The sequence below is a fragment of the Leiobunum rupestre genome, chromosome 4 (assembly GCF_980474605.1).
Source record: "Leiobunum rupestre chromosome 4, qqLeiRupe1.1.hap1, whole genome shotgun sequence".
NCBI lineage: Eukaryota > Metazoa > Arthropoda > Arachnida > Opiliones > Sclerosomatidae > Leiobunum > Leiobunum rupestre.
In genome coordinates this window covers 13,788,999-13,805,118 of record NC_143387.1, presented here as the reverse complement: position 1 = coordinate 13,805,118, position 16,120 = coordinate 13,788,999, and the positions used below count along the sequence as shown (strand labels likewise).

Here is a 16,120-nt window from a genome sequence, read left to right as displayed (position 1 = left end):
AGAAGAGACACGTAGATTTTCGAGCTCCGTACGCCGCCCTCTCGCTCGACTCTATTTACAGGCATAGGCTTAAGGATTTCCGTAAAAGTAAGTGACTTTATTATTATTTTACTGTAGAGCAAAATTAGGCCTTGTTTAAATTGAAAATGTAGCGTATTTGAAGTAAATAGACTTAGATTCTAGCCTAATAGTCTAAGAGTCTAACCAGAAAATTACGCTTAGCATGTAGGCTTAGTGAGAAATTTAGGCTTACCATATAGCGTTAGTGCAAAAATTATACTTAGCAAGTTTCATTTTAAACTATAGAAAATATTTTATCTACAGAAACTATGGACATCGAAGCGTTTCGACTTGAAACTTTTCGTTACTGGAGAAACCCTAATGTTACCAAAGAACAGCTCGCAGCCGCTGGATTCTACTATATTCAACAAGACGACGCAGTCAGATGCTCTAAATGCCATGGCGTATTAGAAGGATGGAAATCAGGAGACGTACCAGAATTGGAACATGCTAGATTCTTTCCCAACTGTCCGGCTAGGGATAATTCACCATCTGAAAAAAAGTATCTCGCGCAAGAATGGGACATTCCACCTACGCCAAAAGCAACTACTGTCATCGATAAAAGCTTCTCACCTGTACCTGAAGAAGACGACGTTTGTGACTGTCCCTCGTATGTCAGACGATACTGCTGTTAGACACTACAAATACATAAGTTAGAACTTTAAATTTGGGGATGGGTGGAAAAAATTACGGCTCTTCTCTTTTCAAACTGCATTTCTGATGTACCCAAAAATGGACCAAAGGCACCATATTGATAAAATACGATTTAAACGCGTTATTTATATTGTTGGTCTAATATTAGAACCTGTTTTACGCTATCATGTAATTAAAAGTAAAATAAAATTGGAAATGTATATTTCTTGTTTTTATTGTCTAGAGATTAGAAATTAAGGGGTTCGGAAGCGATAGTGAAAATTATGGTTAACGCGGTGGGGTTAAGAGTAGAGAGGGGTAAATTCCATCCTCCAGAAATCTACACGAGGAAAAATCTTGGCGATTATATTTCGGCGAATGGGGAGAGGAAGAAGAGAGAGAAAATCTTGCTGTTACCGTTGGGGATTTGGGGGATGATGGAAAGGGGGAAAGCAGAGAGAGAAAATCTTGTAGTTACCGCTGGGGGATTGTGATAACTCGGAGCGAAACAGAGAGAAAATCTTGCGATTACGATTGGGGGATGAAATGGGGGAAAGCAGAGAGAGAGAAAATCTTGTTGTTACCGCTGGGGGATTGTGATAAGATATCTGGGGGATTGTGATAACTCGGAGGGAAGCAGAGGGAAAATCTTGCGATTACCATTGGAGGATTGGGGGATGAAAGGGGGAAAGCAGAGAGAGAAAATCTTGTTGTTACCGCTGGGGGATTGTGATAAGATATCAGATTGATTATCTCAATCCCCCAGGGGTAACCCTTCTTTCTTATTCCAATCAACAAAGAAGCAGCGTCTACGGGTAAGTTGAAATCCACTAGTAACGAATATCTATTGCCATTTGTTCATGAGAACTACCTGTTAAGATGAAACGATATTGATAAACAATACAAGACTGATTAGAGAACACTTTTCTCAAATCAGTTTCAGGCTGTTTGACATTCATCAGTTGGAGGTAGGGAAACTTCCACTTGAAGCTTAACCATGCCCTACTTCCAGACCCACCATCAAAGAAACTTCCCCTGAAACAAATGCTGAGCAGTGTGATGGACGACTTCGTGGAAGTCGAGAAGCATATTTGTCGAGATGTTGGAGAAAACCAGGATTTGCTTGCTACGATGGCATACACCTCGAGCCAGGATTCACCTCAATTTGCTCACATTTCACAGCAGTTGGTGGAAACTAATGCTCCACGCGAACAGTTGATGCTTTTGAGAGATTTCTTGATAACGACACTAGGAAGACAGATGCCTTCTGTCAACTAGTGGCCGCAATTACTGGTGTTCCGGTGCAGCCTTCTCAGTAACCAGCTCCATAAAAATGTTTTCTGGTAATAATGCCAGGGGACTTAGGTCTGAAACCAATTGTCTTTCATGAAATTGGCGGGATGGATTACCCTGTTATCAAAAACGCGCCATTATTTCTACCTCCGGGGTGGCGTGGAAATGAAATAACTCAAATGGATTTAGCTTTGAAAGGCGGTTACTTACCCTCGGTCTTCTAATGCACAATTCCACCAGTTGCTGTCTAAGTAGTTTCCCAAATCCAGGTATTAAATCAATGGTGTTGTATGTGGAATAACATCTGGGTGACGTCACGGTAACAAAATAAATGTTATGACACCCAGATGGTCTCCTGATGATTTTTAATTGATCTTATCTGGGTGGCGTCATGATTTTAAAACGTTATTCGACCGAACACCCCATTCCCCGCCCCATTTTCTATCGCTGTTTTGATATAGTATCCCCCTTACCAGCACCGGCCCTAGGGCGGTGCGAACGGTGCGACCGCACCGGGCGCCGTCATAGGTGGGGGCGCCGAAACGGGATCGGGACGAAGGGACCAATAACTTTTGCCCGCAAGACGGCGCCACAATGAGATCTCGCACCACCAGAAAAACTTGCTGGGGCCGCTACTGCCCCTTACCAGTTATATTTTTAAATCTGAAACTTAAACGCGTTTACGATAGTTACTATCGCCATCAAACTAATAGTGTCCTCTTCCAAAACTTTCGATTATGCAATCACTATGACAGATATTGTTCAGTATTACGGGACTTAGGCTATAAGTAATATAGTGAGCTACAGAAATTTCATACAAACCAAAGGTAAAGCTACGGAAGATAAAAGCTTTTTGTAAGGATATAATATTTTTGTTTTTGTTCTAATTCTTTAAAGTTACCTAGTCCTTTGATTATTCAATCTTAGTTAAAAACGTTAGGCCAATTTATCATTCTTGATTTGGGGAATTTTAAGAGGGGGGAAATACTGCGAGAGAGCGCTACATGACACATTTTAGCGCTTTCTCTCAAACACGGTCAAAAATTTGATGGGAATGCCAAATAATTTTGAAAATTTAAAAAAATCAAATAGTAAAAATTTATGTTTTTGAGCGCTGCGCCCATGTTAGAGATTCATTTATTCAAAAACATTAAATTTTACTAAGAGAGCGTCCATTTATCACGTGAGGCGTTTAGGGGAGGGAGGGGGTCGAGCTGAATCTCACGTGGAGGAGAGGGGGGTTTCGGCAAATATCACGTAATTTTTTCCCCGCAAGAAACAGTGTAAAATTTCGATAAAACTGGGTGCGAATAATAAACCAGAAATTTAACGTCATAATTTAGTCGAATCAAATAGTGGAAAATCTCTTGCACGGTCCTACTTCAAGGTCGTTTGACGTCGCCTTTTCTTTTTACACATAGTCAGCCTAAAAAATTGGCTGACAAATTTCCGAAGGTAGAAATAGGATCACTTGTCAGACTAAATATGTGACAATGCCCGCCGGTCGCAATAAAATGTCTGAGTGATTCAAAATAATCGGGTCATTATTGCAAAAATACATTTTTAATGTTGAAAGATTTTGTTTTTGAGCCGGAGGGCTCCTCTCGAATTCGTGGCCCTGGCCCAACGGGCTCAATGGGAAAGACTACACTGCATTAGTAGTTAGACTACAGTGCTACGGGAATAAATTAATCTTATATTGTATAATCAAGGAAGGAAACTAATAAATAGTAAAGCAAGGTAATGGTAGGTGTAGGGAGCTGTCGGTTAGCTCGCGTGCCTAGAAGGGCTGGCCACCACCCTCCTACGCTCTTTAACCCGACCACTGGGTAAAAGGCTTTATAAGTTGCAAGAGGACTTATGCCTGTAGTGGTGACTTATTATTATTATTGAAGGTACACGAATGGAAATAATAAAGGCCTACTTAGTACAGTTCACTAATTATAATAAGTTAATAGGGTATATTTTATTGATTTTGTTTATTTACTTTGATATTTTTCTAGGCGCACACTGATATTTTTAAGGGGGCACAGAGACTAGTGCCGTCTCGCGGAATTAAACGAATGCTCTGCTCCCCTTATATTCGCCTAGTACTTGAAAAATTGTTGCAAAATCGTTTTACTCTTACAGAATACCTTTCAAAAGTGGGGAATTTAATTTTCGATTTCTTGCAAAAGTCATCTCCGGTAGATTCTCATTCTTGAAATTTAATTTCCAAACACCCTGTACAATAAAATACGGCTGAGACAGAACAGAATAGTTTTTCAGTTGGTCAAGTTCTCACTTAACTTGGCCAAATATAGTCGGTGTCAAAAGCGCGTGGTACAAAGTTCGAGACAAACGACCTTCGAAATTTATAGCGCGATGGTATGAAGTTAGAGAGAACGCTACGGAAACTATGGATAAAGAGAGATAGAGTCGAAATATGAGAGAGAGAGGGGCGATGTATGAATAGCGAAAAACCAAGTTAGAGTAGAAAGAGAGCACTGCCTCGATGTTAGAGAGAGAGGCCAAGTATAGATAAAACGAGACCAAGTATAGATAAAGTGAGACCAAGTACAGATATAGTGAGACCAAGTACAGATATAGTGAGACCAAGTATAAATATAGCAAGACCAAGTATGAATATTGTGACGTCGGATTTAGTTTACAAGTTACTTATTTACAACTCAATATGTACATGGGAAGAGTTAGGCGCGACTCAACGGCGGTTAAAGTAACGGCTCCGTCGGTGGCGGCTTCTTGGCTGCTTGATCGGCGGGTGGCAAGACTGCTTGGTCGGCGGGTTGCAGGACTGCTTTAATGACGGTCGGCAGGACTGCTTGATCGGCAGACGGCAGGACTGCTTGATCGGCAGGCGGCAGGACTGCTTGGTCGGCGGGCGGCAGGTTCTGGACGTTGACGTAGGGCGGCTCCTTGAGCGACGCGACTACGTCTGAGACTGGTGCGAGTCTGTCTTCTCTTGGCCGCAGCTCTGATATTTCTATCCAGAGCGTGGACCTCGTAGAGAGGAGTGTGGCACAATTCTCTCTCCCAGTGCGGATCTGGATGCTTGTGATGTGTTCCTTTGGGGGACGTTACAATAAAGCACTACCAAGTATGGATATAGCACGACCAAGTATGAATGTAACAAGACCAAGTATGAATATAACTAGATGTAAAGTATGAATATAGCGAGTGGTAGACGAATTTTGTCAGGTTTGGCGTTTAAAAAAAATTTTTGCATTAGTGATTTACATTCTTCCTTTTTTGGTTACGCTAGTGACATACATAGTGACACACCATTTCGGTCTCAATTCGCAAGATTTCTAAAATCCTATTTTAATTCTGGATGTTCAACTAAAATTAATGAATCGGTTTTTATAAAGTGTTATAATTAAGTGGACTATTGCGCTCATGTTAAGATATATCTTACATTTGATTTTTCAGAAACCGAATTTTGAAATGAGGTAAGATTTCTTTTAACCATCGACTTTCTTTTTAAGTTATGCTCTTTTCTTATATCAATGTCATCATTTTCTGACGTTCCACTAGAACCCAACATTTTTTTTGTAAAGGAATAAGATCAGATTTGCTACCTAAATAAATAACAAATAACAGGCAAATATGTTACAACAACTATTTGTCACGTCATGAAAAACCGGAAATGTATACTTACATGCAAGTTTTATGACTTTTGCTGCATATGCCATTGTTTTTGTCCAGTTTTCTTCCAATTTACTAACACATCAGATCCCTCTAATGGAGGGTTTGTAGGATTCCAGTCGCGTATTATGCTGGCTTTTTAAATATCAACTGCTTCTTAATCTGGGAATTCGAGTAAAACATATTGCAATGTTTCAGGTTCTTGAGTCCCAGCAAACAAAATTACATTATATGGACGTCTCCAGGACATTACGTTGGATATTCATTATATCTCTGAGATCACCAAATATCTAGTGTTTACAGTCGAACGACATATCCTGGATATCCAGATGTCATTGATTTGTACATCTCCATATCATCCCAAAAACATCCAAAACGGGATATTTGGAGGTTATATTGACATCATAGAGATATTTATTTAACATCAAAACTAGACATTTGGTTATCTTGGAGATATCTTATATAAACAAATGGGATATAAATATGATATTAGAAACGTCTGAAAGCTGCAATAGAAACGTGTGTTGAATGTATTTCTTGGATATTTAAGAGACATTTGTTGTATATTCAATCACTTTTAATTTAATTTTATGCAATTTTTAAAAATTACAATACGTCACAAAGTCAAATATAAATAAAATTAAGCCGCTTCTACTTGATTTGTACTGTCATCAGAAGATTCTCCTATTTTTTCAGAATTAGATTCATCCTTTTTCCTAGATTCCTTCGACTTTACCCTAGCAGGAAAATAAGGGTAATAATCTTTTACATTAAGACCCTTCAAATCTTTGATTGACTCTTAAAAAAACGAGAACGCAATTAATTTTTATTACAAGATTTAATATTATTAATTTTTAACTATTATGATAGGCGTAAGTCTTAAGATGTTTAACTTTTCCTTCTGTTTTTTCCCTGCCCAGCTAAACTGAGCTGCTAATTTATCATCAAATATATGTCTAAATATTCTTTTCACTCCGTCACCTAGATTTGTTCCACCAGACTGTAAAAGATAAGAACGCTGAATAGGAATAGAGCACAGAAAATTAGAATATATATATAAGTAACATAAAATACCCAACAGCAAAAGCGACACACTGCAGCTTTACTGGATATATTTGTAGTTTTATCACTTAATTTAAATTAACGTAATTAATTTAATGTAACCCAAAAATTAAAACAATTTTCGATTCCAAATTAGCATATCTTGTTAAAATGGAAATTTTTAAAGACTTACCTTAATCATAATATGGCCTAATATTTTTTTCAAGTTCAACTTCACACGTGTAATTATACCAGACGTTTTTAGTGCGCTGAAGCCAGCAATTCTAAAAATCTAGGCCTAAAATTAGAAACATAAACAAATTACTATTTTTCAAATATTATTGAAGAATGTTAATTACCTTAGCTTAACTGAAGTTGATACTCTTTCATTGATTTAATAAGTTTGATGGACTGACTAGTAATTAAATTTACAACATTCGAGAGAAAGGAAAAATCGCGTAATGGCTACAGTACCGCCTAGAACAACGTTCACTAAGCGAGCGCTCTCTTAAAGCGAAGCGGGGGTCTGGCAGCAGCCCTAGCTCATGTTTCCTCCCCATAAGCGCCGCTTTAAGCGAGCGTTCGCTTAGTGAACGTTGTTCTAGGCGGTACTGTACGTGACTAGGTCTGCTACCGAGAGAGATAAAGAAAGAAAAGTAACTTATGCCCACGCACCGTGGCCCACGGGCCCACGCCAAAGTACAATTGGTCACATGTCCTTCCGAAATTCCTGAGAACCGAGTTGCTAGTTAAAAAATTCCGCGGACAAAACCCGCGATATTTGAAATTACTCCACTAAAAGTCTAAACTAAAAGATATTAACAAGTTAAATAAAATTCAGTTCTTTGGTTGAAATCCAGTTTCTGCAAAAATGGCAATAATAAAATTACCACATTGAGGTTTAAACTATTATATATTTAAAATGTGTTTGTTGAAAAGTAATATTTTCGGTTTCAAATGTAAAAAAAAATATGCGGTCAACCACCTAGCAGACAGCTGATAAATTAATATTGTAAATATGATCGCCGATCGCCATAAATATAATTTTGTATAATTAGATATGGAATCCACCTAAGATATTTGGTTTCACAATGGATATCCGAGAAACATTATAAATCTTGGATATTTAGATAATATTGGCCAGAGATGTTTGGACTTATAGTATATATCCAGGTAACATATTGTTCCTTGGATATTTAGATATTATCTGCCAGAGATGTTTGGACTAATAGTAGATATCCAGGTAACATTTTGTTCCTTGGATTTTTAGACATTACCAATCACAGACAATAAGACCAAAATACGATATCCCTGGGACGTTCTGTGTTTGCTGGGGTACTAACAGCGTCTCCTTTTTGATCACTTGTTATTGACGTTATTAACCCTTGGGTTTGACTATTTACAGCGTGTTCCATAGCCAAACCAGTCTCTAATACACAGGTTTATTAGATAAATGACAATGGTGCAGTTTAGTTATTTAATTTATAAGAAGTTTTATAATTTATTAAATTATTACTTACTAAGCGGTGTTATTGAAAGAAGAACATGTGCCCCCAACGTGCTTTATCATCGTATGAATGTTTCGCTTGGGTCTAACCACGGCATAAATTTGGCATAGGCTAAAAATTATCGAGCCGCCAAAGTCTTTCGTGTCTGAAATTCAAAGGTCCTTATCCCGTTTCTTCTGGGATGGTTTCCATTGGGTTTCGGAAAAAAAGCCTCACTCTTGACAAACGTTGCGGAGGCCTTGCTCTCGTTGACGTTACGGCTAAGATTAAGGCTTTTCGTCTAGCCCTTTGCGCCGATCTGGCTAGCGTCAACGGCGACCAATTACCACACGTTATCACTGCCCAGGCGGCCCTTAGGGGACTGCACCCCGCCTTCACTACAATTCCCGCGACTCTGATTTCCAGCATTCCGCTGAATGATCACCGCAACTCTTTTTACGTCTCAGCCCTGCAAACTTGGGCGGCTTCACCGGTCGTGTTAAACGATGGTGAGTTCTCACTAAGCACGCTTCAGGATTTTCCGGTTTTTGACAATCGCTTTATCCTGGATCCCGACGGTGACCCCCTATGCGGTACTCTCCACAATCGCTTTATCACTGCAAATCGCAGCCGCGTTATGGATTTCTTGGATCCCTTATCTTCCAACTGGCTACCTCTTGATGGCCTTCTACAACTTCTCCGGCCTTCTCGATTCTCTACCCGCGCTCATGAGGTTATCGTCGACGCCATTGTCAGGGCTTTTCCAAAATTTTCCAACAGAGAGGCCACGATTTTTGTAATTTAATTTTCATTTTAACGAAAAGAGTTATTTATCATTTTTATTCTTCTCTTGACGAAAGAAATTTTACTTTTAAAATGATGAAATTGAAAAACTTGTAAAAATTGTGAAGCGCATAACGATTGGTCGAATGTATGTCCTCAGGAAACGTTCCGTAAACCCATTAACGTTTTTAATAGATATGGGCATTACTGGAAACCTATTGTAATTTGAATACCCCCTACCCCTTAATATAGCAAACTTTTATTTGTATCCCCTTTAAACAAATTTTTAAACCATACCAATATTAAACTGTAAACTGTAAAAGACATGAACACTAGTCAGGTCAGATTTCGCGTTCATACTATCCAACTCGTCAGCTTGGTGTTGGATGCGTTTTGTTGGGTAGTTTACTTCGAACGTTAGATGCATGAGGTCGTTTATTTATCATTAACCAATCAGATAAAGGAAATTTAGGTAGAAGCTGTCTGCTTGTTTTTCTGATTTTGGAATGTTGGCTTTGGCTCAGTATTATGTTTGGTTAAATTTATTGTTTTGAGTTATAGTATATATGGAGTCTGACGAAAAAAATAAAATTGCTTTATTAGGTATTGTTTTGATCGTAAATAAACAAAGGGTGAAAAAAGAACGAAAAATTAAATCCGTGTGGGTGAAAGAATGGATAAAGAGAAAGAAAAAGCAAGGAGCCTACCAAAATCTTTTAAATGAATTGCGATTAGAAGATCAACAGCAATATAGAAATTATCTACGTATGCCTCACACAGTATTCTGGGACATTCTTAATAAAATTAGACCAAGAATTGAAAAGCAAGACACATTATTCCGGGAAGCAATAACTCCAGATGAACGGCTGGCGCTCACGCTTCGTTTTCTTGCAACTGGTATGCGAATTTAAATTGACTGAAATTTCATTCTCAGAAAATTGATGGTATATTTATAGGTGAATCAATGGTTTCTCTTAAATGTCAATTTCGCATTGGTTTGAGTACGGTGCATCAAATTATTTACGAAACATGTGAAGCTATTTTTGAATTATTGGCTCCTCAGTAAGTAAACCTAAATCACTGTTTAATATAAAATTCATTTCACAATAAAGCATTATATTTAGCCATATGGTTTTCCCCAAAACCAAACAAGACTGGATAGAAGTTGCAAAGAATTTAAAGAAACTGTGGCAATATGATAATTGTCTCGGTGCACTTGATGGCAAACACATCAATATAACGGCTCCTCCAAATTCTGGATCTTACTATTTCAATTATAAAAAAAACTCACAGTATTGTCCTTTTGGTCTTAGTAGATGCAAAAGTAATTTTTTAATAATTGATAAGCAATTGCTCAAGAATAATTGTTGCATTATTAGGCGATATTGATAGATGTTGGGGCTAATGGCCGCTGTCACGACAGCGCAATGTTTTCACATTCCAAACTTTTAATAGATGATAATCTCCCAGAGCGAGAACCTTTACCACAGAGGGAGAAACCGATGCCGTTTGTAATTGTTGCTGACGAAGCTTTTACACTGAAGCCAAATGTTATGAGGCCGTATTCTGTTAACGAACTGGATTTAGAAAAACGAGTTTTTAATTATAGGTATATAGGTTAATTAACTTAATTTCTTTAACTTTGAAGGTCCTATATGTTTTAACATTTTTAGGCTATCAAGAGCAAGGCGCGTATCCGAAAATTATTTTGGTATCCTAGCTAACAGGTTCCGTATTTTCTTAAAAACTATTCAGGGTACACCAGAAAATGTCGAAAAAATTGTTTTGGCAGCCTGTACACTGAATAATATACTACGGGAACATCCAATGAAGGAGAATGGGGAAGATGATGGCTCTGATGACGAAGATGCTGAAAGACCCAAGTTGAAACCTCTTGACCACCAAGGATGTCGACCTTCTAAAGAAACATTGGAAATTAGAGAAGAGTTTAAAAACTACTTTAATAACGAAGGCGCTGTGCGATGGCAGTGGCAAAGGTTACGAGACTTTGGCTAGGGATTTTGCAACATGCCCTAAGATGGCAAAATGGTTTCATTTACTGGAGTTTTATATCGTCAGTTAGATACTTCCGATATTTACCCATTCTTCATCTACTATTTAATATATCATAAAATGTTAAGCATGAAAATATTGAAAGAAAATTAAAATCTCGGCAGACTCGGCAGTGGTCAAGGGGGGCGCATTCAAGGAAAGAGTTTGGAACTTTTCCCGTCTCGGCTCAGAGAGAGAGATAAAATGACGTCATATGTGGTCGACTTATATTTGTAGGAAGCTTATACAATATTGATTTGCGTATGTCAGAACGACATTTTATGGCTGGTAATACACAAGTTCCATACGTTTATTTGAATTTACTTAAAATAATATTCTGAATAGAGTAAATATAATATTAAATGTAAATCGTATAATTTCAAAAATCATTATATATTGAATGAAATAATAATTATAATATATAAATATATTTTAGTATGATTTTTTATTATTAAGACGGCAATAAGACTTTTAAAGAATTATTTTTCTATTGGTCTTGAATAGATAATTTTTAAATTTCCTAAACTACTTGTAGCAGTAGGCTTATCATATATACCAAAACAATTCCTTTAAGAGTATATAAAATTTATTTCAATTCCACAGACATTAAAGTTTAAGAAACTTAAACTTTAGGGCTGATTTATGTCAGAATACATAACGAAATATACTCAGCTTATGGAAAGTTTATATTCATTTCTAATAACATTTATACAATATTACTCTTCAGGTACGACATTTCATTTAAATATCACAATCACTTTATATAAACTTTCAACTCATTTTCTAACAAACAACATTAATGAATTTGAATGAAAAGTTTGAGATTTTACATATGAAAAAAAATCAGCTTATAAAAAGGTCTTATTTATTTTCTGTAACATTTGAAGTCAGACATTTTGTTTAAATATCACAATGAATTTTATCAATTAAGATTATAAACTTATATTACAGTTTGAAAGCCTTTTAAAATTCCCCATTAATCTTAAAATATTGCAATTTTTAAGTTGTTATTTTTTTCATTTTTTTACCTCGAGATCTATTTTTTTCATTTAATTCTTGTTCATATAACTGATTTAAATAGTTCATCCGTATTATGGTTCTCATCTTAACATAGGATTGGACAATATCTGAAGGGTATACACATTCTCCGTCTCGTAGAATTTTTTCAACAATGGAGTGCACAATTTTTCTTTCGTTAGTCAGGTGCTTATTAAGCATTTCATTAGCGTGTGCGTCAATGAAAAATGTTTCATAGAGTTTAGCTTCGTTTAGAAATGCTGATGACGGTTTAACGAGTTGTTTTAAAGTTAATTGGGATACCCAAGATGGTAAAACATAATTATGTTCGTTGGCAATAATATTTCCACATTTTAAATCTAAATCTGGATATTTATCTAAAAATTTTTTGGCAACCCATCCAGATAAATATTCTATGCCCCCTTTTTCGAACTCTGAAAATGTTACTGCTTTTTGTGGTGACATCAGTTTAGGATTATTTTTGCAGGGAGATGAGCATGGATTTAGTAGATTTAAACTATTCTCACTTGCTTCAGTATTGCTTCCATCATTGACTGGACACCATTCTTCACTTATCTCAGTCAGATCTTTTTCTTCAAAGGCGTTTTTGAAGACATCAGCTACAAAATACTCTTCCACACCTTGAGGAACGGTGTTTGAGTTTCTCTGAACAACACCTGGGTTTTTACCCAATATGATCATCCTTACCCGGTATAAGGCATTTAAAGGTGTCGGATGATCGTCCAGTCCTCCTCGAGATCGTAGTTGGGAAAAAAAGTTTTCCAAACAGTCTTGGTTGAGTCTGTGAGTTAGCAGATATTTAATATCATAATTTCTTCTTAATGAATGGTAAAGTCCTTGCAACGACTGAATATAAATTATTATTCCTTTCTGGAACATTTGAAGGGAATATTCGGATTTTCCAACACACCTCATTGAAGTAAACATCCGAAACATTTTATCTAAAGCTTGGGATTGCTTTTGTATATGCATACCAAATCCACATTTCATTTCTTTCTTATCTATTTTTTGATAACTGTTGAAGACATCAAACCATCTGTCAACTGCGTCAATGAAATTGGCTAGATCTAAATATGGATCGAGTTTCTTAGTAGCTCCTAAGCTTCTGATTGCTGCTGCCACTAAGTGAGAGAGAAGCTCTGCCGCCACTCGTACATTTTGTCTATTAGGTTTCACGCATTCAACGTGATGACTAGTTAGCTTTGGACAGCATTTCAATTCGTTACAATCCAACTTCAATAGAGATTTAACTGGTTCAATATTAATTATTTTACCATTTAGGTTAAATCCAGTGTCAATCAGCCAATTACGGATTAATTTGAGAAGATGTGGAGAGTCCGCAAATATATAAATTAAATCATCACTACTAGCTGGGTTAAAAAACCATGTCTTGCGAATCGATATTCCAAGGGAGTTCCACAAACTCATGTTTCCACCACCCATATCGTTAACACAAGCTACCACTTTAAAACCTGCTTTGTGTGGCTTATTGATATTATAAATTTATGCCTTTGAATACAGTAATTACGGTCACTGGAGGGCCTCTTCCAAGGATGGGCCCCTAGGCCACGGCCTAGGTTGGACTAGGCGGAAATACGGCACTGCTGGTTGACCTTGAGCGACTTCCGTCAGCCTGATCGGTGAACGGGGCAAAAAATACCTCGGGAAAACCGCTCCTCTAAAATTTACAGTCCGTGCTCTGACAACCTGATTTAGTAATCAGGGTAGCCAGTTGGTGGACAGTTGGGCGGTTTTCATAATTTTTTTGGCGTTTTTTAAATTTGTATCCGGTAGCCCTATAAGTAAATAATTAATATTAGAGTTAGACCATGGCCAACTTTGATCTCTCGCGCTACAGCGGCCATCTCATTCGTTGACGTTTCTGTGTTAACCTATGAGCAAAAGATGTGTATGACGTGAGCGCCCCTAACGGATTATAAATTTTAGAATAGTTTTTACATTGAAGCCAATATAAAAACCGAGCGTGGCGCTGAACTCCTATAGTACAGTTTATAGGGGGATAATCCTTGCTCGCGGAATTTCAACGGATGTGTTGGCCGCTGTAGCGCGAACAGCGCGTGATCAAAGTTGGCCGTGGTTAGACCCAAGCGAAACATTCATACGATGATAAAGCACGTTGGGGGCACATGTTCTTCTTTCAATAACACCGCTTAGTAAGTAATAACTTAATAAATTATAAAACTGCACCATTGTCATTTATCTAATAAACCTGTGTATTAGAGACTTGTTTGGCTATGGAACACGCTGTAAATAGTCAAACCCAAGGGTTAATAACGTCAATAACAAGTGATCAAAAAGGAGACGCTGTTAGTACTCTAGAACCTGAAACATTGCAATATGTTTTACTCGAATTCCCAGAGGAAGGAGCAGTTGATATTTAAAAAGCCAGCATAATACGCGACTGGAATCCTACAAACCCTCCATTAGAGGGATCTGATGTGTTAGTAAATTGGAAGAAAACTGGACAAAAACAATGGCATATGCAGCAAAAGTCATTAAACTTGCATGTAAGTATACATTTCCGGTTTTTCATGACGTGACAAATAATTTGTGTAACATATTTGCCTGTTATTTGTTATTTAGGTAGCAAATCTGATCTTATTCCTTTACGAGAAAAAATGTTGGGTTCTAGTGGAACGTCAGAAAATGATGACATTGATATAAGAAAAGAGCATAACTTAAAAAGAAAGTCGATGGTTAAAAGAAAACTTACCTCATTTCAAAATTCGGTTTCTGAAAAATCAAATGTAAGATATATCTTAACATGAGCGCAATAGTCCACTTAATTATAACACTTTATAAAAAGCGATTCATTAATTTTAGAAGAAGGTAAAGAAACATAATCGGGAAAAGGGTAAAATTATGATGAAGGAATTCCTAAAATAAAAAATTGTAACTACACCGTTGAATTCTGATATCAATGACTGTCAAATTAGAAGATGGTGCAAAGGCCTTGGAAGCTCACTCTGAAATTCAGTCTTCTCAAACATGTGGCCAAACAATTGAAATGATGCTCGCGATGCAAAAAGTATTGACTTACTAAGAATACAAGTTGAAAAAATGCACGTTCTAATGTGCGAAGTAAATGATCAACTAAAAGGTATTATTTTTTATTTATACCATTATAATAAATTATGAAAAAGCTCGATTATGCCTTTTTATCTTAGTTTTTTAACATATAAGATGACTCATGCAAGTTCCAGAAATTACAAACTACACCGAAAACGGTTGTTGAGGAGCCCCAGAAAATGACTTCGTACTCTTTGTCATTAAATAATACTTCAGATTTCATTGAAAAGCCTGTGGATTTGATTCAAATTGTGATCAAATATTAGGCTATATCCATACTTCGTAGTGCTTTATTGTAACGTCCCCCAAAGGAACACATCACAAGCATCCAGATCCGCACTGGGAGAGAGAATTGTGCGACACTCCTCTCTACGAGGTCCACGCTCTGGATATAAATATCAGAGCTGCGCCCAAGAGAAGACAGACTCGCACCAGTCTCAGACGTAGTCGCGTCGCTCACGGAGCCGCCCTACGTCAACGTCCAGAACCTGCCGCCTGCCGATCAAGCAGTCCTGCCACCCGCCGACCAAGCAGTCTTGCCACCCGCCGATCAAGCAGCCAAGAAGCCGCCGCCGACGGAGCCGTTACTTGAACCACCGTTGAGTCGCGCCTAACTCTTCCCATGTACATATTGAGTTGTAAATAAATAACTTGTAAACTAAATCCGACGTCACAATATTCATACTTGGTCTCACTATATCTATACTTGGTCTCGTTATATCTATACTTTGCCTCTCTCTCTAACATCGAGGCAGTGCTCTCTTTCTACTCTAACTTGGTTTTTCGCTATTCATACATCGCCCCTCTCTCTCTCATATTTCGACTCTATCTCTCTTTATCCATAGTTTCCGTAGCGTTCTCTCTAACTTCATACCATCGCGCTATAAATTTCGAAGGTCGTTTGTCTCGAACTTTGTACCGCGCGCTTTTGACACCGACTATATTTGACCAAGTTAAGTGAGAACTTGACCAACTGAAAAACTATTCTGTCTCAGCCG

At 37.4% G+C, this 16,120-nt stretch overlaps 1 protein-coding gene and 1 long non-coding RNA gene across 3 annotated transcripts in view; one reads left to right on the top strand and one right to left on the bottom strand.

Annotated features, from left to right (window-relative positions):
* LOC149946429 (uncharacterized) overlaps positions 1-16,120 on the bottom strand; it is a 143,266-nt gene that overhangs the window by 78,763 nt on the left and 48,383 nt on the right. The gene's annotated exons all lie outside the window — the stretch shown is intronic.
* Positions 8,362-10,958, top strand: LOC149946430 (uncharacterized). Its single transcript, XM_090173063.1, has 6 exons — positions 8,362-8,668; positions 9,546-9,839; positions 9,899-10,004; positions 10,067-10,266; positions 10,335-10,551; positions 10,616-10,958. The coding sequence occupies exons 1-6, from the start codon at positions 8,362-8,364 to the stop codon at positions 10,956-10,958; spliced, it is 1,467 nt and encodes a 488-aa protein (XP_090029189.1).

Bases quoted from the DNA above. Each gene is read 5' to 3' on its own strand.
- LOC149946430 (XM_090173063.1), top strand. From the start codon at position 8,362: ATGGTTTCCATTGGGTTTCGGAAAAAAAGCCTCACTCTTGACAAACGT. The intron at 8,669-9,545 runs GTGAGTTCTCAC...TTGCTTTATTAG, and splicing joins ACCGGTCGTGTTAAACGATG to GTATTGTTTTGATCGTAAAT. The intron at 9,840-9,898 runs GTATGCGAATTT...GTATATTTATAG, and splicing joins GCTTCGTTTTCTTGCAACTG to GTGAATCAATGGTTTCTCTT.